This window comes from Bufo gargarizans, chromosome 2 (assembly GCF_014858855.1).
Source record: "Bufo gargarizans isolate SCDJY-AF-19 chromosome 2, ASM1485885v1, whole genome shotgun sequence".
Lineage (NCBI taxonomy): Eukaryota > Metazoa > Chordata > Amphibia > Anura > Bufonidae > Bufo > Bufo gargarizans.
Genome location: NC_058081.1, coordinates 246697615 through 246722823, shown reverse-complemented (window position 1 = coordinate 246722823; position 25209 = coordinate 246697615). Strand labels below are relative to the sequence as shown.

At 39.1% G+C, this 25209-nt stretch overlaps 1 protein-coding gene across 1 annotated transcript in view; it reads left to right on the top strand.

Moving 5' to 3' along the window:
• Positions 1-24398, top strand: part of LOC122925814 (chloride anion exchanger-like) — a 63373-nt gene extending 38975 nt beyond the window's left edge. The window contains exons 10-20 of the mRNA XM_044277170.1: positions 1089-1166; positions 1257-1352; positions 6332-6438; positions 6788-6857; positions 7504-7596; positions 7686-7781; positions 12476-12709; positions 16921-16975; positions 17350-17495; positions 19503-19562; positions 24249-24398. Of these exons, the coding sequence (XP_044133105.1) occupies positions 1089-1166; positions 1257-1352; positions 6332-6438; positions 6788-6857; positions 7504-7596; positions 7686-7781; positions 12476-12709; positions 16921-16975; positions 17350-17495; positions 19503-19562; positions 24249-24398 (1185 nt within the window). The remainder of the gene's footprint in view (positions 1-1088; positions 1167-1256; positions 1353-6331; positions 6439-6787; positions 6858-7503; positions 7597-7685; positions 7782-12475; positions 12710-16920; positions 16976-17349; positions 17496-19502; positions 19563-24248) is intronic.
• The last annotated feature ends 811 nt before the right edge of the window (positions 24399-25209 follow it).

Sequence of the window (25209 nt, the reverse complement as noted above, 5' to 3'; positions counted from 1 at the left end):
ATGGAGCACAGTGCCATAAGGAAAAAGTGATAACTAAGTGGCTCGGAGACCAAAACGTTGACATTTTGGGTCCATGGCCTGGAAACTGGAAACCAGATATTAATCCCATTGAGAACTTGTGGTCAATCCTCAAGAGGCGGATGGACAAACAAAAACCCACTAATTCTGACAAACTCCAAGAAGTGATTATGAAAGAATGGGTTGCTATCAGTCAGGAATTGGCCCAGAAGTTGATTGACAGCATGCCCAGTCGAATTGCAGAGGTCCTGATAAAGAAGGGCCAACACTGCAAATACTGACTCTTTGCATAAATGTCATGTAATTGTCGATAAAAGCCTTTGAAACGTATGAAGTGCGTGTAATTATATTTCACTACATCACAGGAACAACTGAAACAAAGATCTAAAAGCAGTTTAGCAGCAAACTTTGTGAAAACTAATATTTGTGTCATTCTCAAAACTTTTGGCCACGACTGTATGTATGTACAGCAGAGAAATATCTCCTACCACACTACCTAACACCCTGCACCTACATGCAGCTACACTATATCACTATCTAACCTACACTGACTATCTCCAACTAACTATCTGTATTATATATATGAGCCAACTATCTAATCTAATTGACTCAGCAATGTAAATAACTCAGCAAAGCACAGAGCACAGCAATGACACTGCTGTCTCTCTCACACAAGCAAAAAACAGCAGAAAATGGCTGCTGGGGAGTTTCTTATATAATAAAGGGGTAGGCAACTTTCCTATTGGTTGCTAGGGATGTTGCTATGCTCTGACAAACATATTGCAGCCTTCTAATTGGCCCACAAGCAAGAAGGGAGGTTACTGATGAAAAAAAAATCCTGAATATTCATGATTCGAAGTGCCGATATTCGCGATAAAAATTTGCGATTAGAATATTCGCGATCAATACTGCTGTCTACCTATCAAAAGGTACGGAGCGGAGCCTCCTGGTCATCTGGTCACCCATTTCCACACAACTTTGCATTGATTATTCCTTGCTTTCTCCATTTCAATAGTAGAAGCATTTAGATAGAAAACTATTTTTATATATATGTTATCATCTTTCAATAGGTAGCAGGACTTTTATCAGCTATAATTGTCATGATTGTCACATTGGCTATAGGATTTCTCCTTGAACCACTGCAAAAGGTACAGTTACCTCATTCTTTAATATAAAATCATCTCAATCAGTAAATGTATGTGAATCAACCTCTGAATTTGCTTCTTTTCCTCTTTTAGTCTGTACTTGCAGCCTTAGTCATCATCAATCTGAAGGGCATGTTGATGCAGTTCAATGAAATTCCTAATTTGTTCCGGAAAGATAAATATGATTGTGTAAGTACCACATCAAAGCTGTATATATATATATATAAAAAAAATAATAAAAAAACATTCGTTTTTAGTCCTTAGAACATTCTAGTGCAATGTCCAAGGACCTGAGCCAATATTTTATAAGAACTGATTCTTATAAAATATATGACTATATTACCTCAGAGCCTTTAAACTGCTGCCAAAAAGACACAAGAGTTTTTTAAATAATGACAGGAAACGAGTTGCTTGCATAGTATGATCGCTTGTCTGGGTACAAAGTGTCACACTAAGTATAGCAATAAAATGGAAGTCCATAGAGGTTCCAACTCTATAAATTACATTTTTTTTTCCAGCAATTTAGATAATGGTATCTAGCACAATGGTATCTAGAAGAGGTTACATGTTTTAAAGAATACTAATAGGATTGTAACTCTCTTTTATAAATGAAGGCCAATCATATGTTTGGATAACAGCGTCATCTAATTAAAAAAGAGATACATTTACAACAAATCAAGTAGGTCTATTACAGTAAATAATGTATTTTGATTTTGTAGCCAAAAGAATACTATTTTATACAATACTGAGATATTTCTCAAGGCTACACAATTGGGAAAGCCATAAGAAAAGAAAATGACAAGAAATCAAAACAAGACAAGAGACAAAAGGAGAGTAGTCCCTGACCATAAGAGCTTACAACTAAATACCTAAATTATTAGGGGACCAGTCCATGTGAACATAAATAAACCTGTATGTAATTCTGTCAGTAACTGAAAGGAACCATCCACTGGACTCTTAATTGTAGTTGATGCACCATGGGACCTAACTACAAAAATAGTTCTATTTAAATTCCATTGTTTTCAAGCTTTATTTTCATGAACATACACCATGGACATCGTTAATATAAACTTATTTCACTGATAAAGTTGGGCTTTAACTGGTGTTAGAGGAATTTTATAGAGGGCCTGTAACCTCACCTGAACGTCACTGTTGAGATAGAAGAACATGGCACAACATGTAAAGAAAAAAAGAGCAGTAAATGCTCTAGATATTGTGCTTACCCTTTTGAGATAGAATTTTGTTTTTCCAGTTCCTGCACCTTAGCCCAGGAGGTTGATAGATAACACCGCTATTAATGTAAGTAATACTAGAAGAATGGGGCAAATGCATATGTGCTGCTGACAAAAAGAATACTGTCACTGAAAACAACTTCCTAGGTAGTTGTTTTCAGTGACAGTGTTTTTGATTTTACAACTACCCTATAAATATTTTTCCTTGATGGCAAAAAGAATCCCAAGGAGTCCAGGATAAATGAATGAGATCTTTATTACAAGAAAATTTAGACTAAAACCTTCAGGATCACAGGTGCATATCCATGAGGCAAACATAATTACAAAACATAGATGGCTGCACACCATTATATATACAGACAATAGAGCTAAGAAATGGGGGTCATTCTAGATAAAAGTGGTACAATACTGACTATAAATGAGAATACATGAATAATGGAAGCCCTTAGCGCACATACGTGTCGGGCCCATCTATCAGCCATCAAGGTGGCTTCCACAGAAGGGTCCCTATCACTAAATATAATGCCTCTCTTTGGACTTACTTAAGCCTACAATATTCAGGGCAGTGTAGGAACCAGCTACAAACATACTCTGCTCAGAAGTCCCAGGTAGATGGGCGTGTCCAGTCTAAAAGGGGTGCCACCCCCAATATATTGCAAGAAAATTCAGACTAAAACCTTCAGGATCACAGGTGCATTTCCATGAGGCAAACATAATTACAAAAAAACAAAATGGCTGCACACCATTATATATACAGACAATAGAGCTAAGAAATGGGGGTCACTTTTATCTAGAATGACCCCCATTTCTTAGCTCTATTGTCTGTATATATAATGGTGTGCAGCCATCTTGTTTTTTGAGATCTTTATTAGAAATGTGTTTCGATACTGGTTTGGTATTTTCAACCGGCCTAATGAAAATACCAAACCAATATTAAAATGTTTTGACAATAAAGATCCTAATCAATTATCCTAGACTCTTTGGACTTTCTTTTGCCAGAAGCACACGTGCATTAGCTTATTCTTTCCGCATTACTTGTAATATAACCTCTAACAGTTCTGGAGCATCTATTCTTATGACTCTATGTTATCCAGATGAGTGTTACAAGTTGAGGCTGTGTCCCCACACAGTGTGTACTAGCCAATCAGTTCTGCCAGTGCCATACTGTTCAGGGACACACCCTTAACTGGTAACACCCAGCTGGACCTTAACCGCCTCCGGACCGCCTAACGTAGATCTGCGGTCCGGAGGCGGCAGCTCTGCGCAGAGTGACACGCCGGCGCGTCATCTCGCGAGAGCCGAGACTTCCTGTGAACGCGCGCACACAGGCGCGCGTGTTCACAGGAACTGAAGGTAAGAGACAGGATCTCCAGCCTGCCAGCGGCGATCGTTTGCTGGCAGGCTGGAGATGCGATTTTTTTAACCCCTTACAGGTATATTAGACGCTGTTTTGATAACAGTGTCTAATATACCTGCTACCTGGTCCTCTGGTGGTCCCTTTTGTTTGGATCAACCACCAGAGGACACAGGTAGCTGTGTAAAGTACCACAAAACACTACACTACACTACCCACCCCCCTGTCACTTATTAACCCCTTATGAACCCCCTGATCACCCCATATAGACTCCCTGATCACCCCCCTGTCAGGCTCCGTTCAGACGTCCGTATGATTTTTACAGATCCACGGATACATGGATCGGATCCGCAAAACACATACGGACGTCTGAATGGAGCCTTACAGGGGGGTGATCAATGACAGGCGGGTGATCACCCATATAGATTCCCTGATCACCCCCCTGTCATTGATCACCCCCCTGTAAGGCTCCATTCAGACATCCGTATGCGTTTTGCGGATCCGATCCATGTATCCGTGGATCCGTAAAAATCATACAGACGTCTGAATGAAGCCTTACAGGGGGGTGATCAATGACAGGGGGGTGATCACCCCATATAGACTCCCTGATCACCCCCCTGTCATTGATCACCCCCTGTAAGGCTCCATTCAGACATTTTTTTTGGCCCAAGTTAGCGGAAATTGTTTTGTTTTTGTTTTTGTTTTTTCTTACTAAGTCTCATATTCCACTAACTTGTGTCAAAAAATAAAATCTCACATGAACTCGCCATACCCCTCACGGAATCCAAATGCGTAAAATTTTTAGACATTTATATTCCAGACTTCTTCTCATGCTTTAGGGCCCCTAAAATGCCAGGGCAGTATAAATACCCCACATGTGACCCCATTTCAGAAAGAAAACACCCCAAGGTATTCCGTGAGGGGCATATTGAGTCCATGAAAGATTGAAATTTTTGTCCCAAGTTAGCAGAAAGGGAGACTTTGTGAGAAAATACAAAAATAAAATATTCTATGAACTCGCCATGCCCCTCATTGAATACCTTGGGGTGTCTTCTTTCCAAAATGGGTCACATGTGGGGTATTTATACTGCCCTGGCTTTTTAGGGGCCCGAAAGCGTGAGAAGAAGTCTGGGATCCAAATGTCTAAAAATGCCCTCCTAAAAGGTATTTGGGCCGCTTTGCCCACCTAGGCTGCAAAAAAGTGTCACACATCTGGTATCGCCGTACTCATGCTGGGTGAGATAAATATCTTGGTCAAATGCCAACTTTGTATAAAAAAAAAATGGGAAAAGTTGTCTTTTGCCAAGATATTTCTCTCACCCAGCATGGGTATATGTAAAATGACACCCCAAAACACATTCCCCAACTTCTCCTGAGTACGGCGATACCAGATGTGTGACACTTTTTTGCAGCCTAGGTGGGCAAAGGGGCACACATTCCAAAGAGCACCTTTCGGATTTCACCGGTCATTTTTTACCGATTTTCATTTCAAACTTCTTCTCGCGCATCTAGGCCCCTAAAATGCCAGGGCAGTATAACTACCCCACAAGTGACCCTATTTTGGAAAGAAGACACCCCAAGGTATTTTGTGATGGGCATAGTGAGTTCATGGAAGTTATATTTTTTTGTCACAAGTTAGTGGAATATGAGACTTTGTAAGAAAAAAACAAATCATTTTCCGCTAACTTGTGACAAAAAATAAAAAGTTCTATGAACTCACTATGCCCATCAGTGAATACCTTAGGGTGTCTACTTTCCGAAATGGGGTCATTTGTGGGGTGTTTGTACTGTCTGGGCATTGTAGAACCTCAAGAAACATGACAGGTGCTCAGAAAGTCAGAGCTGCTTCAAAAAGCGGAAATTCTCATATTTGTACCATAGTTTGTAAACACTATAACTTTTACCCAAACCATTTTTTTTTCCCAAACATTTTTTTTTTATCAAAGACATGTAGAACAATAAATTTAGCAAAAAATTTATATATGGATGTCGTTTTTTTTGCAAAATTTTACAGCTGAAAGTGAAAAATGTCATTTTTTTGCAAAAAAATCGTTACATTTCGATTAATAACAAAAATGTAAAAATATCAGCAGCAATGAAATACCACCAAATGAAAGCTCTATTAGTGAGAAGAAAAGGAGGTAAAATTCATTTGGGTGGTAAGTTGCATGACCGAGCAAAAAACGGTGAAAGTAGTGTAGTGCAGATGTGTAAAATGTGGCCTGGTCATTAAGGGGGTTTCAGCTAGCGGGGTTGAAGTGGTTAAAGGGCAGATTTGTATCTATGAAACTGGCTGACCTGTTACATGTGCGTTTGGCAGCTGAAGGCATCTGTGTTGGTCCCATGTTCATATGTCCCTACATTGCTGAGAAAAATGATGTTTTGACATATGCAAATGAGACTCTATCATTATTATTATTGCTTGTTTTCCTAGATTTACAACAGTTTCCATGGATTTGTTTGTCTTTCTACTGAGTGGTACAGGAGTGCGATCTCTAAAAATGATTAGTAAATTGTTTTATATTTAGGTAATCAAACATTTTATATCCAAATGGCTTAAAATGTTAATTTTTTCATTGCAGTTAGTATGGGTGGTGTCATTTATTGCTGCTGTTTTACTCGGTCTTGACCTTGGATTGGCAGCAGGAGTAGGATTCGAGTTGCTGACAGTTGTATTCCGTGCACAATTGTGAGTACTGCAATTCATTCACCTATAAGTAGTCCATAAGTATTGCTTAATATAGGAAGAAAATAGACATGGTATTAAGAAACTTCAGGCTCTGTTAGTATATGTGAGACTGAGGACTGCATAATTGATGCAAATGGCAAAGGTTATTCTAGTCCAAGTGCAAACTTGGCTTCAGTTTTCATAAGCATCGGAACTAAATGTTATTTGTGATGGGAGAATTGGTGGCATTATACTGTGAAGCAGTTTTTACTGTTCAGTTTTTTTTTTTTGTGTATCTACAATCGCTATATAATACTCCTCTTTTAAATGCATCAATACTCATTTACTATGTTATTTGTGCTTTTTTCAGTCCAAAATGTTCCCAGTTGGCAAACATTGGAGCAACTGACATTTACAGAAACAGAAAAGACTATCAAAATGTAAGCCACAAACATATTTAAGAGTATGGTTTTAGGTTATAGTTTTCAGCAGTATTTAATATAATTTAAAAATGAGCTCAAGTCCATGTCTTAAATGCTATGGGCACCTTTGTACTGATTTTTCTTTTGTTCAGTTGCTTCCTAAATGTAAAATTAATTAACTTTATAAATAGTCTTAATTAATAAATCTATTTCACTGTTGTTTCTGATGGCTTTCTCTGCTCTCCCCTCTTTTCTCTCTGTGTAAAAGATGACAGCAGGGGGGGAGTAAATGGCAGATCAGATTGTAGAAAAGGGGGAAAACATTCAGGCAGGACAGCTTACACAGGCTGTAGACAGGAAGGAAAGCACATGAGAGCTAGTAAAGACTGCAGTATACTGGACACACAGGCCTCACTGCCAGCATGTATTACTGGAGGAACATGTCCACATGAGAAAAATATTAAACTAGAAGCAGGTTGTAAATTGTCTGAAAATAAATGAAGAACTGAAGATTACTGAATTAAACCTAGTGCAACTTATTTTTATTCATGGTATCCAAAAGTGCCCCTATTTTTAAGGCTCTTTCAATTCTATAGGTATCTGTATAGACAGCTGATCAGTAATTTTGGTAATTTCACTGTTGAATTTTGCTTGTCTTCTACAGATCTATGAGCATCACGGAATCAAGATTTTCAGATGTCCATCGCCAATATTTTTTGCCAATATAGATTTTTTTAAAGATAAACTTGTGACTGCTGTGAGTTTCTAAACTTAAAAAAAACATATATGGTTTCAATGTCTTTATAAAACAACATTTTAATGCTGTAATATGTCTATCCATTACAGGCAGGCTTTAACCCACTGAGAGTGTTACGCAAACGCAACAAAGCTCTAAGAAAAATAAAGAAGATGATAAGTAAAGGGGAATTCTATATCTCGCCAGTGAGTGCTGATGAGCATTTCCACATACAAAGTATTTCTTTACTATCGCAAAAGTATTTTTGCATAAATGAAGGCAGGAAGTCCTGCAAGCTGTTACACTGTAACGTTTCATGCGATCAGGGCACTGAGCGTGGAATTAGAGGCTCTACACCAAAGTATTATTTATAGACCTAGCCTTGTGCATAGGACTATTGTCAGAAATAGTAAAGGGCCTTCCACAAAGTGCAGTACATAACTCTGTAGACTTCCATTATATGATGTAACATTAACATTTTCCTTCAGTGGAATCAAGGGATACACAACAACCATGAAAAACAAGCCCAAACATTTATACCTGCATGGTGGCTCAGTGGTTAGTACTGGTGCCTTGCAACACTGGGGTCCAGGGTTCAAATCTGACCAAGGACAACATCTGCAAGGAGTTCCCCATGTTTGTGTAGGTTTCATACTGATAGGGAACTTGTGAGCCCCATTGGGGACAGCTTAATGCTAATGTCTGTAAAGCATGTGCGTAAAATAAATTAATGCATTCCCTAACACAGACCAACAAATAATGCTGGGTAGTAAAGCATGATACAGGGAACATATACTTCAGCTATCACTTGGCACTGCATAGAATGGCACATTTTACAAGGTATCCTTTGATATTGTAACAATGTTTGTGAAAATCTCATGGCTTCTTGTTTTTTGTTGGTAAACTCTAATTTGAAAGATTAGCCACATACATAAAGTAATAAATTGTATGTTACATATTAAAACATTTATAAGCAAGGACCCTTTTTGGCTCAGAACATATTTGTAAATATTAATAATCAATAGCCAAAGGCTATAAAGTTCTGGTTTTGGCCTATTTATTTATTAAAATGTAACTTTTATTATAGTCCTATTTAAAATTAAAATAAAAAGGAAAAATTATATATGTGACTATTTTCAAACAAAGCCTTACGTGATTTTAAAAACATTGAAGAGCATTGGTGTTATACTTTTTGTTTCACTGTATATCATAAATAGTGGGGCTTAGGCTTAATTCTGCATGAGAGCAATAGAAGTGTTATTTTTCACACTAACTTTGCTCTGATATCATAAGTATCAATATGTCTTTTTATGTTACTTGTTTGGTTTGTACATTAAATGTTGCCACCTGGCTTAAGGGAAATAAGTAACTCGCTATCTTCTCAGCGTTCCCCCTTTTAGGCTACTTTCACACTTGCGTTCAGAGCAGATCCGTCTGGTGTCTGCACAGACGGATCCGCTCCTATAATGCAGACGATGGGATCCGTTCAGAACGGATCCGTCTGCATTATAGTTTAGAAAAAATTCTAAGTGTGAAAAGTTGCTCAGACGGATTCGTCCAGACTTTACATTGAAAGTCAATGGGGGACGGATCCGTTTGAAAATTGAGCCATATTGTGTCAACTTCAAACGGATCCGTCCCCATTGACTTACATTGTAAGTCTGGATGGATCCGTTTGCCTCCGCACGGCCAGGCGGACACCCGAACGCTGCAAGCAGCGTTCGGGTGTCCGCCTGCTGAGCGGAGCGGAGAACAGACGGTGCCAGACTGATGCATTCTGAGCGGATCCGCATCCCCTCAGAATGCATTAGGGCTGGACGGAAGCGTTCGGGGACGCTTGTGAGAGCCTTCAAACAGAACTCACAAGCGGAGCCCCGAATGCTAGTGTGAAAGTAGCCTTAGTAGCAACTATATCTATCAGGGAAGACTTGTTTCTCGATTATCAGAAATAGTTTACTGTGGTCTAACTTGCCAAAAATTCACTATCCTTACTGCCAGGATTCAAGTAGCCCTAAATCACCTACGCTAAGTCGGTTTTACTTCACAGGCTTTTCATGTCTCTGCTGCCTGTTAGCTTAAAATAGGGGGATGTCTGCAGTAAGGCTCCCTTATTCAATCACCAATGAGCTTCTTCCTAAAATCTAACTAGAGCTCCCCCGACATGTTTCGCCACAACTGTGGCGTCTTCAGGGGTTTGAAGCATCTGTTCATTTCTCATCACATTATAAACTGCTAGTTTCCATGGCTACAGACCACCCTGCAATCCGTTAGTGGTGATCGTGTTTGCACAATATAGGAAAAAGCACCCGCTTATGTGAGCTCCCATGGTCCCAGCCACCAGAGAGGCTGACACTTTTTCCTATAGTGTGCAAGCACCACCATCACTGATGGATGGCAGGGTGGTCATAACCATAGAAACGAGCAGTGTATAATGTGATGAAAATTGAATCCAGCCAGCAAAGGAAGCAATATGGATAGCAACAATACATTAGTAAGTGCCTTGTATTAACTTCCTCTACATGATGAATGTCATTAGCTGAAGTGACACAACCCCTTTAAGTCAGGTGGCAACATTTATGTTACTTGTTAGGTTTGTACATTAAAAAGACATTGATACCTATGATATCAAAGTTAGTGTGAAAAATAACACTTCTATTGTTCTCATGCAGAATTAAGCCCAAGACCCATATTGATGATATACAGTGAAACAAAAAGCATAACACCAATGCTTTTCGATGATTTTAAAATCACGTAAGGCTTTTTTTAAAAATAATCACATATGTTTTTGTTTATTTTACAAACCGGATTCCAAAAAAGTTGGGACACTATACAAATCGTGAATAAAAACTGAATGCAATGATGTGGAGGTGCCAACTTCTAATATTTTATTCAAAATAGAACATAAATCACAGAACAAAAGTTTAAACTGAGAATGTACCATTTTAAGGGAAAAATATGTTGAATCAGAATTTCATGGTGTCAACAAATCCCCAAAAAGTTGGGACAAGGCCATTTTCACCACTGTGTGGCATCTCCCCTTCTTCTTATAACACGCAACAGATGTCTGGGGACCGAGGAGACCAGTTTCTCCAGTTTAGAAATAGGAATGCTCTCCCATTCTTGTCTAATACAGGCCTCTAACTGTTCAATCGTCTTGGGCCTTCTTTGTTGCACCTTCCTCTTTATGATGCGCCAAATGTTCTCTATAGGTGAAAGATCTGGACTGCAGACTGGCCATTTCAGTACCTGGATCCTTCTCCTACGCAGCCATGATGTTGTGATTGATGCAGAATGTGGTCTGGCATTATCTTGTTGAAAAATGCAGGGTCTTCCCTGAAAGAGATGACGTCTGGATGGGAGCATATGTTGTTCTAGAACCTGAATATATTTTTCTGCATTGATGGTGCCTTTCCAGACATGCAAGCTGCCCATGCCACACGCACTCATGCAACCCCATACCATCAGAGATGCAGGCTTCTGAACTGAGCGTTGATAACAACTTGGGTTGTCCTTGTCCTCTTTGGTCCGGATGACATGGCGTCCCAGATTTCCAAAAAGAACTTCGAATCGTGACTCATCTGACCACAGAACAGTCTTCCATTTTGCCACACTCCATTTTAAATGATCCCTGGCCCAGTGAAAACGCCTGAGCTTGTGGATCTTGCTTAGAAATGGCTTCTTCTTTGCACTGTAGAGTTTCAGCTGGCAACGGCGGATGGCACGGTGGATTGTGTTCACTGACAATGGTTTCTGGAAGTATTCCTGAGCCCATTCTGTGATTTCCTTTACAGTAGCATTCCTGTTTGTGGTGCAGTGTCGTTTAAGGGCCCGGAGATCACGGGCATCCAGTATGGTTTTACGGCCTTGACCCTTACGCACAGAGATTGTTCCAGATTCTCTGAATCTTCGGATGATGTTATGAACAGTTGATGATGATAGATGCAAAGTCTTTGCAATTTTTCGCTGGGTAACACCTTTCTGATATTGCTCCACTATCTTTCTGTGCAACATTGTGGGAATTGGTGATCCTCTACCCATCTTGGCTTCTGAGAGACACTGCCACTCTGAGAAGCTCTTTTTATACCCAATCATGTTGCCAATTGACCTAATTTGTGTTAATTGGTCTTCCAGCTCTTTGTTATGCTCAAATTTACTTTTTCCAGCCTCTTATTGCTACTTGTCCCAACTTTTTGGGGATTTGTTGACACCGTGAAAATTTGAATCAACGTATTTTTCCTTTAAAATGATACATTTACTCGGATTAAACGTTTGATCTGTCATCTACGTTCTATTACAAATAAAATATTGACATTTGCCATCTCCACATCATTGCATTCAGTTTTTATTCACAATTTGTTTAGTGTCCCAACTTTTTGGGAATCCAGTTTGTATTTTAAACATGACTATAATCAAAGTAACATTTTAATAAATAGGCCAAAAACAGAACTTTATAACCTTTGGTTATTGATTATTAATATTAAAACACTGTTATGTAAGTGCAAATGTCATCATTACTAAACATTATTCCAATTGTCATTCCAAAGCTTACTTAGTCCTGCTGTTCTCTGGTCCCATCTCAACAATAGGGAATGAGTGCTCACCGAATCACTGGTCACAGTGATGCCTCGCCTCAGCCAGTACTTGACAGATCAAGTACTTCCTACCATTACATGTGCATTGAGATATGACCAGGAAACAGAAACCAGTTGGGGACCTGGTAAGCCACAGTATGGTAGTGATAGGGAATCAACGCGGTGAGTAATACCGCTTTTATTTTGTTAGCCCAATCTGCTTCTTTAAAAAAAAAATAATATATATATATATATATATATATATATATCTCTTTGAAGACTTCACCTTGTTTGAATTTAAGTTAAATGGATATTACTTTGTATTGCAGAAAGGAATCATTGCAACAATAGAAACCAATTATGAGTCTGAAGAAGAACTGGACAATAACAGGATTGAAGAGTTAGACCAACCAATAAACACCTCGGACTTGCCCTTTGCTATTGACTGGAATTCAGATCTTCCCAGCAATTTGAAGGTTCCCAAAATCGATGTCCATAGTCTGATCATTGACTTTGGAGCAGTATCTTTTCTTGATATATCTGGAATGAAGGGCTTTAAGGCGGTATGTAAGACAAATAAGATGTTGATATTAAATTCTGAATGATTAATGTTTTATCTAGTAGTTAGTTGGAACAGTGTATCTTGAGATATATCACTGTATAGGTACCTAATATGTCACAGATGCAAACAAGCCCCAAAATAAGTATATTAGGATATCTTAAAAACATATATTAAAAATAAAAAATATAGAGTCATACTGCATAAATAGGACTGAATTCTCTGAGAATATAAGTAAAATACACGTTCAGTAATAGGGTGCACAGAATTACAGCTACAGTGAGGAACAGAAGTATTTGAACACCCTGCGATTTTGCAAGTTCTCCCACTTAGAAATCATGGAGGGTCTGAAATTCACATTGTAGGTGCATTCCCACTCTGAGAGACAGAATAAAATAAAATAAATCAGGAAATCACATTGTATGATTTTTAAAGAATTTATGTGTCTTGCACTGCTAAACATAAGTATTTGAACACCTGAGAAACAGCAAGAATTCTGGCTTTCAAAGACCTGTTACTGTGCCTTTAAGGTCCACCGCTACTCCACTCATTAATCTAACTTAGTAGCACCTGTCTGAGCTTTTTAAAGACACCTGTCCACCCCTCAGTCAGACATCAACTACTACCATGGGCAAGACCAAAGAGCTGTCAAAAGACAACAGAGACAAAAATTGTGGACCTCCACAAGGCTGAAAAGGGCTATGGGGCAATTGCCAAGCAGCTTGGTGAAAATTAATCAACTGTTGGAGCAATTGTTAGAAAATGGAAGAGGCTAAAGATGACTGTCAGTCTCCCTCGGACTGGGGCTCCATGCAAGATCTCACCTTGTGGGGTAACACTGATGGTAAGTAAGGTGAGGAATCAGCCCAGAACTACAAGGGAGAAGCTGGTCAATGACACAAAGAGAGCTGGGACCACAGTTTCAAAGGTCACTGCCAGTAGTACACTCTGCCATCATGGTTTCAAATGATGCATTGCACGGAAGGTTCCCCTGCTCAAGTCATCACATGTCCAGGCCCATTTGAAGTTTGCCAATGACCATCTGGATAATCCAGAGGAGGCATGGGAGAAATTCATGTGGTCAGATGAGACCAAAGTAGAACTTTTTGGTCTAAACTTCACTCGTCATGTTTGGAGGAAAAAGAAGGATGAGTTGCATCCTAAGCACACCATCCCTACTGTGAAGCATGGGGGTGGTAACATCATGCTTTGGGGTGCTTTTATGCGAAGGGGACAGGAAGACTGTATTAAGGAGAGGATGAATGGGGCCATTTATTTTGAGATTTTGAGCAACCACCTCCTTCCCTCAGTCAGAGCATTGAAGATGGGTTGTGGCTGGGTCTTCCAATATGACAACGACCCTAAGCACACAGCCAGGATAACCAAGGAGTGGCTCCGTAAGAAGCATATCAATGTTCTGGAGTGGCCTAGCCAGTCTCCAGACCTCAATCCAATAGAACATCTTTGGAGGGAGCTGAAACTCTGTGTTGCTCAGCGACAGCCCTGAAACCTGACAGATCTAGAGGACATCTGTGTGGAGGAGTGGGCCAAAATCCATGTTGCAGTGTGTGCAAACCTGGTCAAGAACTACAGGAAACCTTTGACCTCTGTAATTGCAAACAAAAGCTTCTGTACCAAATATTAACACTGATTTTCTCAGGTGTTCAAATAATTATGTTCAGCAGTGCAAGACAAATAAATTCTTTAAAAATCATACAATGTGATTTCCTGATTTTTAATTTTTTTATTCTGTCTTTCAGAGTGGGAATGCACCTACAATGTGAATTTCAGACCCCTCTAGAATTTCTAAGTGGGAGAACTTGCAAAATCGCAGGGTGTTCAAATACTTCTGGTCCTCACTGTATATAAGTATATAGAACAAACCTTCAGTATACACAATTAGAAGGTCTAAAGATGATCAAAAATGTAGTAAATACACAAGGATATTTATATCTCCACAATTTAAATATCAAAACCGTTGGTTATAAGGAAATATATACTCAAACACTAATGAAAATATCCTCTAGATAATTACTAGTGGGAGGCAAATGTTGGACTAAAAGAGTATCATCAAGAATTTTAAGGGTATCTGTCAGCAGATTTGTACCTATGAAACTAGCTGACCTGTTACATGGGCGCTTGGCAGCTGAAGGCATCTGTGTTGGTCCCATGTTCATATGTGCCCTTATTGCTGAGAAAAATAATGTTTTAATATATGCAAATAAGCCTCTAGGAGCAACGGGGGCTTTGCCACTACACCTAGAGGTTCTGCTCTCTCTGCAACAGCTGCACCGTCTGCACTTCTATTGACAGGACCAGGCATTTTAATGTTTTCACTACCTGGCCTTGTCAATCCAAGTGGAGAGCATGCAGCAATTGCAGAAAGAGCAGAGCCTCTATGTGTAACGGCACTGTGTTTTGTGGTGTATATGTCGTAGATGTGCAACAGTAAGGCCATGCTGCAGTAATGCAAGGAAAAAAAGGAAAAAGGAGTATATTGAAAAGAGAACACTTTAGCTTTATATAAAAATAAATAAAATAAAAACACCTGACACACAGCAAGTATCAAGCACAAGTCCTATTATAATCAGTGGGGGATACTTGTATAGGTAGGAGAATATGCTTGGAACACCCCTTTAAATATTAGGGGGGACATTTATTAAGACCAGCATTTTTCAAGGCCTCAAGTCCTTCTGCGCTGCCGGAGGCAGCACCAAAGGTATGTAAAGGTGCAGGCCTCTACATAAGTTTGGTGCTTTGTTCTGCAGAGTGTGCAACAGACAACTCTTTGCCAGTCATCTTTCTGGCATAGACTTAAGCCATTTTCCATGCCAAAAAACGGCATGACACAATTTCTTTGGCGTGACACAATTGGCGTAAATAGATTAATAAATGTCCCCCTAGCTTTCTATTGGTTGCCAGGCCCACAGGGATCATGTGTTCATTTTACATGATTCATTAAATGAAAGATTCAGCAGAGTTGTCTACATGATCCTTCTAGGGATTACAGCTACCATTAATGCAATACTATAAGGCTATGGCGACATAGATTTCTGAATGCAGTTTTGGAAGCCAAAATCAGGTGTGGGTCATAAAAATATACAGGACAGATATGACCTCTTTTTTAATTTTCTCCTGGTTTTAGTCTCCATAACTGCATTCAGAAACCTGTGTGGTCATACCCTAAGGCAATCTAAGATCTTAGAAAGCTAAGATCAAGAACAAAATAATCAATATAATTTTAATAAGAGACCAGAATTATTGAAGTTTCAATCAGAAATGTAACAAGTAACCATGAGGAGAACTTCCTTCAACAACATGATCAGGGCATAAACATATCATTTTGGTCTCCACAAAGACCTATTTGTATTTTCCTCATTTCCAGTGATCTACCTTCATATTTTTACAACCCTTTCCACTCTTCCCTTCCATCATAGTGATCACTTACTGCAGTCATCACCCCTGAGTGAAGATGAACACTATTAGGTGTTTGGTGTTATGCTTTCTACCCTGGTGCTTACATTCATTTCTGTATCAAAACAGGATATTTAAACCATCCATGCAAGAAATTCACCAGATAAAGATGAGCAGGCATAGAATACTTCCAATGGTCTTTTTACCGTCGCATAACAATGAATTCCAAAATGCTTTATTAATATATTATATTTTTATTTGATATATATATATATTGTGGGGTTTCGCTCTGGTAGACAGGATTAGCGGACGCAGTATAGAGGCAACAACAAGTTCTTTGGATCAATCAGTTCAGTGTTTTATTCACCCTTTAGGCAAGTGACAAAACAAGCAGTCATAAACAAGCAAAAAGTCACCTTGCGGTGTTGGTGGTAATTCACACCATGCGGCAATTCTGCCTCAAAGAGTCCTTGAGCATAGGAGCACCAACCTGTTTTCATGCCAAACAGGTAGCGAACCTATATCCAGACACAAGGCTCCCAGATCCCATCACAGAGACCACGCTTCTGAGCCCAGCTGCCTATTTAAGGACAGCCAGGTGTTGCCAAAACCCTGACCGGCACTTAAAATCCGGTCCGGCATTTGACCTCATCTGGCTGTAAATCAGCCCAGCAGCACATGCTGGGAGGAAAATATCTGTTTTCCCAGACCAAACCTCTCACTGTGTCACTATATATATATATATATATATATATATATATATATATATAAACAAAACTCTATATTCTCATTTTTTTTTAGATTTTGAAAGACTTTATCAAGGTTGATGTGGATGTATACATTGCTGGATTAGACAGTAAGTAACTTTTTTAATACTTCATTATAGTTAATTTGAGAAAAGGAATAGGGCAATTATGGGGTGTGATGAGAGACTATTAGCAGTGGTTTTCTCTATAATGGAGAGGATGGGACGAGTTCATATTTCCTTTCACATGGACCAATCATTGGGTCAATTATCAGGTATGAGTATTTGAAGAAATGCCCTGTATAAATGTGCCTGTGATCACCTAATGAACTAGCAAACACTCGCTCATCAGGTGATTGTGTCTTTCATTTACTTTATCAATAAAATACATCTCAGGCATACATACATAGATGGAGACAATCCAAAATAATTATATTTGATAAATATTCCTTGCAGTATTTCTGACTTTGATTTCCTGTTCTCAGGCAATGTCTTTGAAAAACTTGTAAAATGTGGATTTTTTGATGATGACATTACAACCGCAATGATTTTCCTGACCATCCATGATGCAGTTTTACATGTACTAGATAAGAAAAATCTGGACAGCTTAGAAAAATTAAAAGAAGTTAAGGTAATTGTCTTCATAATTCATTCAGTTGCATGATGTCTGGTAATAAAAACCTATGTGATATGTTTCTAGGCAAAAACGTAAGTACCATCTACTAGATTAAGTTCCCTCAAGAGCAAGGTCCTCTCACCATCTGTACTAGTCTGTCACTCATTCTTATTGTACTTTTTTTTGTACAGTATTATAGTATGCATGTAAATGCTTCTCATGTTCTTGTATGTATGTAAATAAACATAATCAAGTAAATATAACATTTTGTTGAACTAGGATAAACTGGGAACTCTAACCTGTCTTACAGTTTATCAATGCAGCTTAGAAAATTATCACTAAATGGAGTCTGTCAGCAGAATTGACCATGCAATATTTCAGACAGAACTAGGTAGGTGCTGGAGAGAGCAGTACAAACCTACATTTTGTGGGTCTTTTGTTATGAGGAGTAGTGTGAATATGGACATTTATTCAATTTATTCTGCAAATTTGGCCCTCTCAAGTGCCCATGAGGCAGGTACCACTATGAGGTGCTCTCTGCTCTTTACATTGATCTATGTCACAGCCCCTGTCCTTTGAATGACAGCTGTAGAGATCTCCTAATTGGATGCTATAGCTGTCACTCAGAGCAGAAGGGAGGTGCTTTGAAGCAGCTCAATATGGAGAAAACAACACAGTGAAACTCATTCCTGTGCACTTGAGAGAGCAGAATTTGGCAGAATAAAGCTTCTTAATCACACTACTTCTGATAAGAACCGCTCCACAAAAGGTATATTTGACTTCTGACAAACTCCTTTTAAACTCTGATCAATTGTTATTTACAGCAAAACCTATTTTTTTAATAAGACACACAGATTATGGCCATATTAATATGAAGACAACTGATCAGGTGAATTACTGTATGTACACATAGGTTGTTTAAACTGGAACAATTTTACAGGATAAAGCATTTCCAATCTTAAAGGAAATTTGTCAGCAGTTTTGACAATGCTAAACTGCTGACAGCATTAGGCAGGGGCTGGGGAGAGTGAGCTCCTCCCCAAGTGAACTTGCAGTAGCAGAATCTTGCAGAATAAAAGTTCATATCCTCACTACCCCTTATAATAAAAGTTGCACAAAAGGTATGTTTGAACTTCTTTCCCCAGCACCTAACTAGTACTGTCAGAAGTTTAGTATGTTCATAAGACAAAGGGAAGATTTATCAAACTGATGAAAAGTAGAACTGGCTTGGCTCCCCATAGCAACAAATCAGATTCCACCTTTCATTTTCCAAAGGAGCTGTTCAAAATGAAAGGTGGAATATGATTGGTTGCTACTAAGCAACTGGCAACTAAGCCAGTTCTACTTTACACCAGTTTTATAAATGACCCCCATAGTTGCTACAAGTCCCACTTCTGAAATTCCTATTTTTCTGGGGAGAAGTTTTGGACACTGCAAAGGAAATTAATGATTTTAAGCAGTTCTCTACCATGGCTCTTAGAGTGGTCCCAATCGCTTGATGTCATCTATGACAGTCACACATCCTAATAGGGCATGCTAAAAGGTTGTCTTAATGAAACAACTTAATAAAACTCCACTGTACTACATAACAAAGTCTTCTCCATTTTCACCATTCATATGCTATATCATCACAGCCATCAGAAATGTAAAGTTGCATTAGTTTTTAACAGTATAAAACAGAAATAGAAAACAATACAAGCAGACATACTGTACAAAATCTTCTATCTTCATCCATTTGTCATGCAGGACTGGTCTGTTGAAGTCAGCCATGCATGGCATCTGGATACAGTCCATTTTGCACTGAGCGTTAGTAAAGGATGTGTGTTAATGAACGCAATCTCAGATGAAACTGATTCAACTTGCATGGAAAACCATCCGTTTTTCACTGAGCACACTCTGACACACTCATGTGAAAGAGTCCTAAAACATCATGCAATGCACTAGTCAACCTTTCACTGCTCATTACCATGTCAAATGATCTGTAAAATAACATTTCATTTTTAATAGGATGAAGTGAAAGAGACAAAGTTTGATGCAAGAGAATATTCAAATAGACCAGTAATCATGGATAATGAATATACTGTAAGTATTACTCTTTCTATATTAATGCATTTACTGTAAGGCCTGAGCCACATTGATCCTGAAGAACATTCATGTCTGTATGTGGGATTTTCCCTTTAAAGGTATATTTGCACATAGCAGATTTGTTGCAGAAATTTTCAAATATCTGCTTGTAGTTGTTTCTATGGGAAGCCCAAGCCCCTTTTAGATGAATGGTACAATCGCAAAAGTCTGCACAGAATCTGCTGGATGTGAACATACTCTGAAGAAGCCCTATCACCAGGAGGAGACAGTTTTTAAATAACGTTTTGGGAGAAAAATTATGTGTATCATTTTTTGACGGTGTATATTATGTATTATTATTGTTGTTATTATTATCAATAGGAAAAGATGATATGTAATTATGGTATTGATTTTACATTTGCTGCCATCTGGTGGCAAAAAGGAATATACATGTAAGTGTACAGTATACTGTAAAACCTGACGCTGTCACCTTAGTTGGTAGAGAACAAAAGAGAGAATCACTTCAATGAGGCACACTGTGGGCTGTCCGCATCCATATTCTCTTCGCATCTGGCCCCGCAAAAAAAAAATATATATATAGAGAACATGTCCTATTCTTGTCCATTCTGAAAAAAAATGTGTTTTGCAATTCTGCAATTTGCCTTCCTAATTCTGGGTAGGTGACATGTCATTACATATCCATATGACACAGCACATGAAAGTTTGAATGCAACCTAAGAAATCCCAACTATCAAACAGATATCTTTAGCATAAATTCAAAGCGGATTTGATTGCTAGTTACTGGTTCCATTGCTATGCAGACCGTCCTCTTGCTATCATATAGAGACTAGCGGCTATATCCTGACATTAAAAGTTGTTAACGTCCTTCTTTTCAGAAAAACTTTGAAGCCCAGCTCTGATCACAGGATGTCATTCAGCACATTACCTCAAGGTTTTCTGGACCAGCTTTATGAAGGAAACAGAGGTCTACACAGATTGCAGTCACGGATGCAGCTTTGCTTATTGATGAGAACATTTTTTATTTTTATTTTTTAAGTATTCATCTTATTATACTGTACATATTTTTATCTGTCTCTCCAATCTGAGCTGGAGCCATAGGACTGCTTTCGCAGGTTTCCTGCTTTATGAAAAGACTGTCTGAACCAAAGTATACTGTCAGAAGAAACCAGTAGAGGAGAAGGAGCCATTTAGGAATGTAAATTAATACAGGGATTCCAAGTGTAGAAATCTGGTCGATAACCCTACATTTATTGCTGCTTTCCATTATCCATGTCGGATACCAGCATAATTGCAAAAACTACTGACTAGAATATAGATGAGAGGACATCCCAACTCTTATCTATCATGCATTGTGTATCTAGTCATATGTCCTATCCCAAGAACTCGCACAATATTTGATCAACAATGTTACAATGTGTATATGAGCCAAAGGCTATAAGAGATTATATATCAGTAACAGATTGTTAGGTTACTGAAGATTACTGCCATTTTCATTAATGTTTTTAAAGGAATTTTGATGCAATCATTTATGTATATTATTTGGCTAAGCGCGAAAATTAAAATGTATTACGGTACCCCTTCCTAACCAGCGTCATACATGTACGCCACTGGCCGGGTCTTTAAATATATCACCTGCTCTCGAGTGCAGTAAGTACCATAGCCACCGAGTGCCTGATGTTTTAAACAGCAGACACCCGGGGCTAATGTCTGCAATCAGTGATAACGCCGATGGCAGATATGTAACCCCTCAGATGCTGTGGTCAAATATGACCACAGCATCTAAGTGCTAAATAACCCGGAAGTGCATGCTCTGGGCCTGCACCAAGGGATACTGGGGGAGCAGTTAATTTCCGGTTGCAGCCCCAGTCCCAGTGAATGATTGGAGGTTGCCGCAGCTATGTCCCTATGGAGGCCCTGCTTTTGGAATAGCAAAATCCTCATAGACTTCAATGCTAATGCATTGCAGTCTATGACAAATTGGATGTTCAAATTGCCTAGAGGACCTTATAAAAAGTGTAAAAAAAAGTTTTTTTGAAATATAAAAAAAATAAAAGAAATGTAAAAATTCAAATCAAACCTCTTTCACAATAGTTAAAGTTATTAAAAACCAATTAGGCATCGCCATGTCTGAAAGCACCCATACTAATAAATAAAATATAATAATATTTATCCCATACAGCAAATAGCATAACAGAAAAAAAAAGTGTGGATTTGCCATTTTTGGTAGCTTCATCGTCCCCTAAAAAATTTAATAAAAAGTGATCAAAAAGACATACACGAAATGGTATCAAAGACAAGTAAAGATCGCCCTACAAATAATTCCTCATACAGCTTCATAGACATAAACATGCAAATAGTTAGTTATTGGGGTCAGAATATGGTAATAAAAAGAAAAAAAATTTTTTATAAGTTTTTATTTTTTTTTAAGTAGTAAAACACAAGAAAAACTATATACATGTGGTATCACTGTAATTGTACTGACCCAGGGAATTAACAGGTCAATTTTACTGCATATGGAATGCCATAAAAACAAAAATCATAAAACTGTTTTTTTTTCCCCCCCAACTCTACCTCATTTGGAATTTTTTTCCAGCTTCCAAGTATATAATATCCAACAGTAAATTGTGTCATTAGAAAGATCAACTTGTCCCACAAAAAAACAAACCCTCATACAGCTATGTGAACAGAAAAATAATAGTAATAATAATAAAAGTTATGGCTCCTGGAAGGCAGGGAGTAAAAAACGGAAACACAAAAACAGAAAATTGCCAAAGATTGAAACGGTCCATTTGGAGAGAGTTTGGTAATCAATTAACATGTAATTATGTAAATAAGTATGACTGGAAATTAAAGACGTACTGAAAATAAACTATGTCACAAAAGTGATTTATGTTGTTGTACTGTACAATTTGGTCAGTGTGTACAAGGAGAGGCAGCGTAGTGTTGTAGACTTGTGTATTCTGTCTGAATTATGAAAATGCGCAATAAAACGTATTAATAGATATAGTAGATATGTTCATAACAAAACAAAAAAAAAATACATAAATCTGGTTAGCCTCAAAACAGTGAGTGCTCTTCGTAGATAGCAGAGGACCTCACAACATCCACTGGTCACTACACTGCATTGTATCTCAGTCCAGAGAACAATGTGATGCACCGCGGCATTCAACCAGACAGCAAAAAAACAAGTTAACCATGATGATCTTACCACTTCTGAAGTTGCAGTCAGGTGTCCCGTGATGATTCTTGGGTCCTTCAGGTGCATTGGTAATGGAAAAGATATGTGTTTCAAGCCGGCATGTCCTAAAAAATACCTAGACGTCCCTATCAGCTGTCCTGATAAGGGCAACCCCATCCGGCACCTGCACCTAGCCTTAAAGGGGTTATCCAAGTTCTCAAACAGCCCCCCCATGTGTTGAGTCCCTCACAGGTAATATACTTACCCCGCTCCTGGTCCCGGCACCGTCGCTGCTGCTTCTCCCTGTACATGGATGAAAACATCCAGTGTCGGGGTGGGGGGGGGGGGGGGGGAGCAGCCAATGGCAGGCGGGGATGGGGATCACCCCAGCGTCACCCACAATATCTTTAACTTTATGCCTTTTGGAGATTATTTCACCTTCAACTTACTTAACTGTTCACAGTAACAGTAATTTTGACCAGGGGTGCCCAAACTTCTGCATGCCATTATATAGTGTGTGAGGTGCTCAGGATATGAGCTGGCTTAAACAAAGCAACCGCTTTAAACTGGGACTAAATTGCTAGTGGTGGTGATAAGATAACATCACCAGCATAGCAGTAGGCTAATGTTCAGTAGTGCTGCTGTGGCAGGTAACCCTTGAACTTAATTGCTTCATAAATACACCTTGTCCATGTCTCCCAGTATTTCTGGGCCATGGTAGGATAGGGAGGCACTTTATGCAAAGGTGCAGTAGTCATCTTAAAAGAAAACACTAAAGTAATAATTGAAAGATAACAGTAAATACAAATGAGAATCAGCAGTTAGTATTTAACAGCTCATTGGTGTATGAGATAAATGAAGCCAGCCATGTGTATATATTCTGGGGCACATAAAATTCAAGAGCACAATATGAGTCTTAAGGAGACCAGGGGACCAAGAGAGCAGGGGGGGAATGGGATCTCTGTATGGCTGGGCACAACACAGAGAGTGATCAGATGTATTAGAAATTAGGAGTTATTTACATAAATATATGGAATTATTTATATAAAACAGTTGTAATTGTTCATTGAGCCCTCCAAGTGTCACAGTTTTTGGCGTGAACATCCAAATTCTCCATTCCGAGTCAATTCTCCTCACCAGGCGTTTCACTAAATCCAAGTCACCAAATTTGACATGTTAGCAGTTCCCCCCATGTGTTTTTTGTACATACCAGGACAATGGGACATCCTTCTGACTTTGTTTCAGCCAGCTCTTTTATCCTGAGGACCCCATAATATAGCTTGTCCCCTGATGGTCCATTGGGTGAAACATAGCATTTTGTAACCTATGAGAACAGGGTCTAAACAGGGTGTTTGAGGCTAGGGGCAGGTTCTCAAATGGGGTCGTCATTATCAGTGCTGTTACTCTTTGTATAGGTATCCAGGACAGAGTGGCCACCTGATAGGGACTTCCAGGGATTTTTTAGGAAATGCCAGCTTGAAACACATATCTTGTCCATTCCCTAGGCACTTAAAGTACCCCAGAATCCTCACAGGACACCCAAGCGCAACTTCAGAGGTGGTAAGATCACCACGGCTAATTTGTTCCTTGCTGCCTGGTTGGATGCCACTGTGCATCCAATTGGCGTCAATGGACTAAGTTACAATACAGTGTAGTGACCAGTGGATATTGTGCTGTCCTCTGTTATCTAAGAAGAGGACTCACTGTTTCGAGGCTAATCAGATTAATCTATACTTTTTTTTGTTATGAACATATCTATTGATTTTTAAGGGATTACCGAATGTTTCGCTTTATAAGATGGTCGGCTGTATTGTAGAATAGCAGGAGCTTTTGCTAAGCCTAATTAGGTGTTCTAATTAAGTGTGGGGTGGGCGGCAGCAGCAGTTAACCATTCAGTTAACCATTCAGTGATACTGAATTCCACCAGCCCGCATGTCCTTACCACAGATCTGCCGGCCGGGGGGTCCACTCTATACCTCAGGAGGAGGAGAAGAGAGAACAGTTCTTCACCTCTCCATTGCCGCCCGCATGCATGTAATGCTGATTGGCGGTGTTTGCCGGAGGGAACTACTGCTCCTCCACCAATCAGCTTACTCCCTCCCATTGCTGTACTACGAGCCCCGCTGTTACAAAGCTCCCCGCTCATACTGTGACAGAGAAAGCAACAGAGTTTTACTGGCCCTCGTGCTATTCCCTGACCTGTCACCTAAAGTCCTAGGTAAGTGACAGCTCAGGGGCCGGCCTAAAAATGAAATGTGTGTTAAATATGACTTTAACTCCCCTTATCTATAGAAATGCACCGATGTACTACAGTGGTTGAGGGAGGTTATAGTCATATTTAATTTAAACACAAGCCAATAATAGTACAGTCCCTGGACAGTGTTTATATTTAATGTGACTATAACCCCACCTCATCTTTAACAATACACAAATGGACTTCCGGTTCCGGCGCGCGCATGTAAGGAG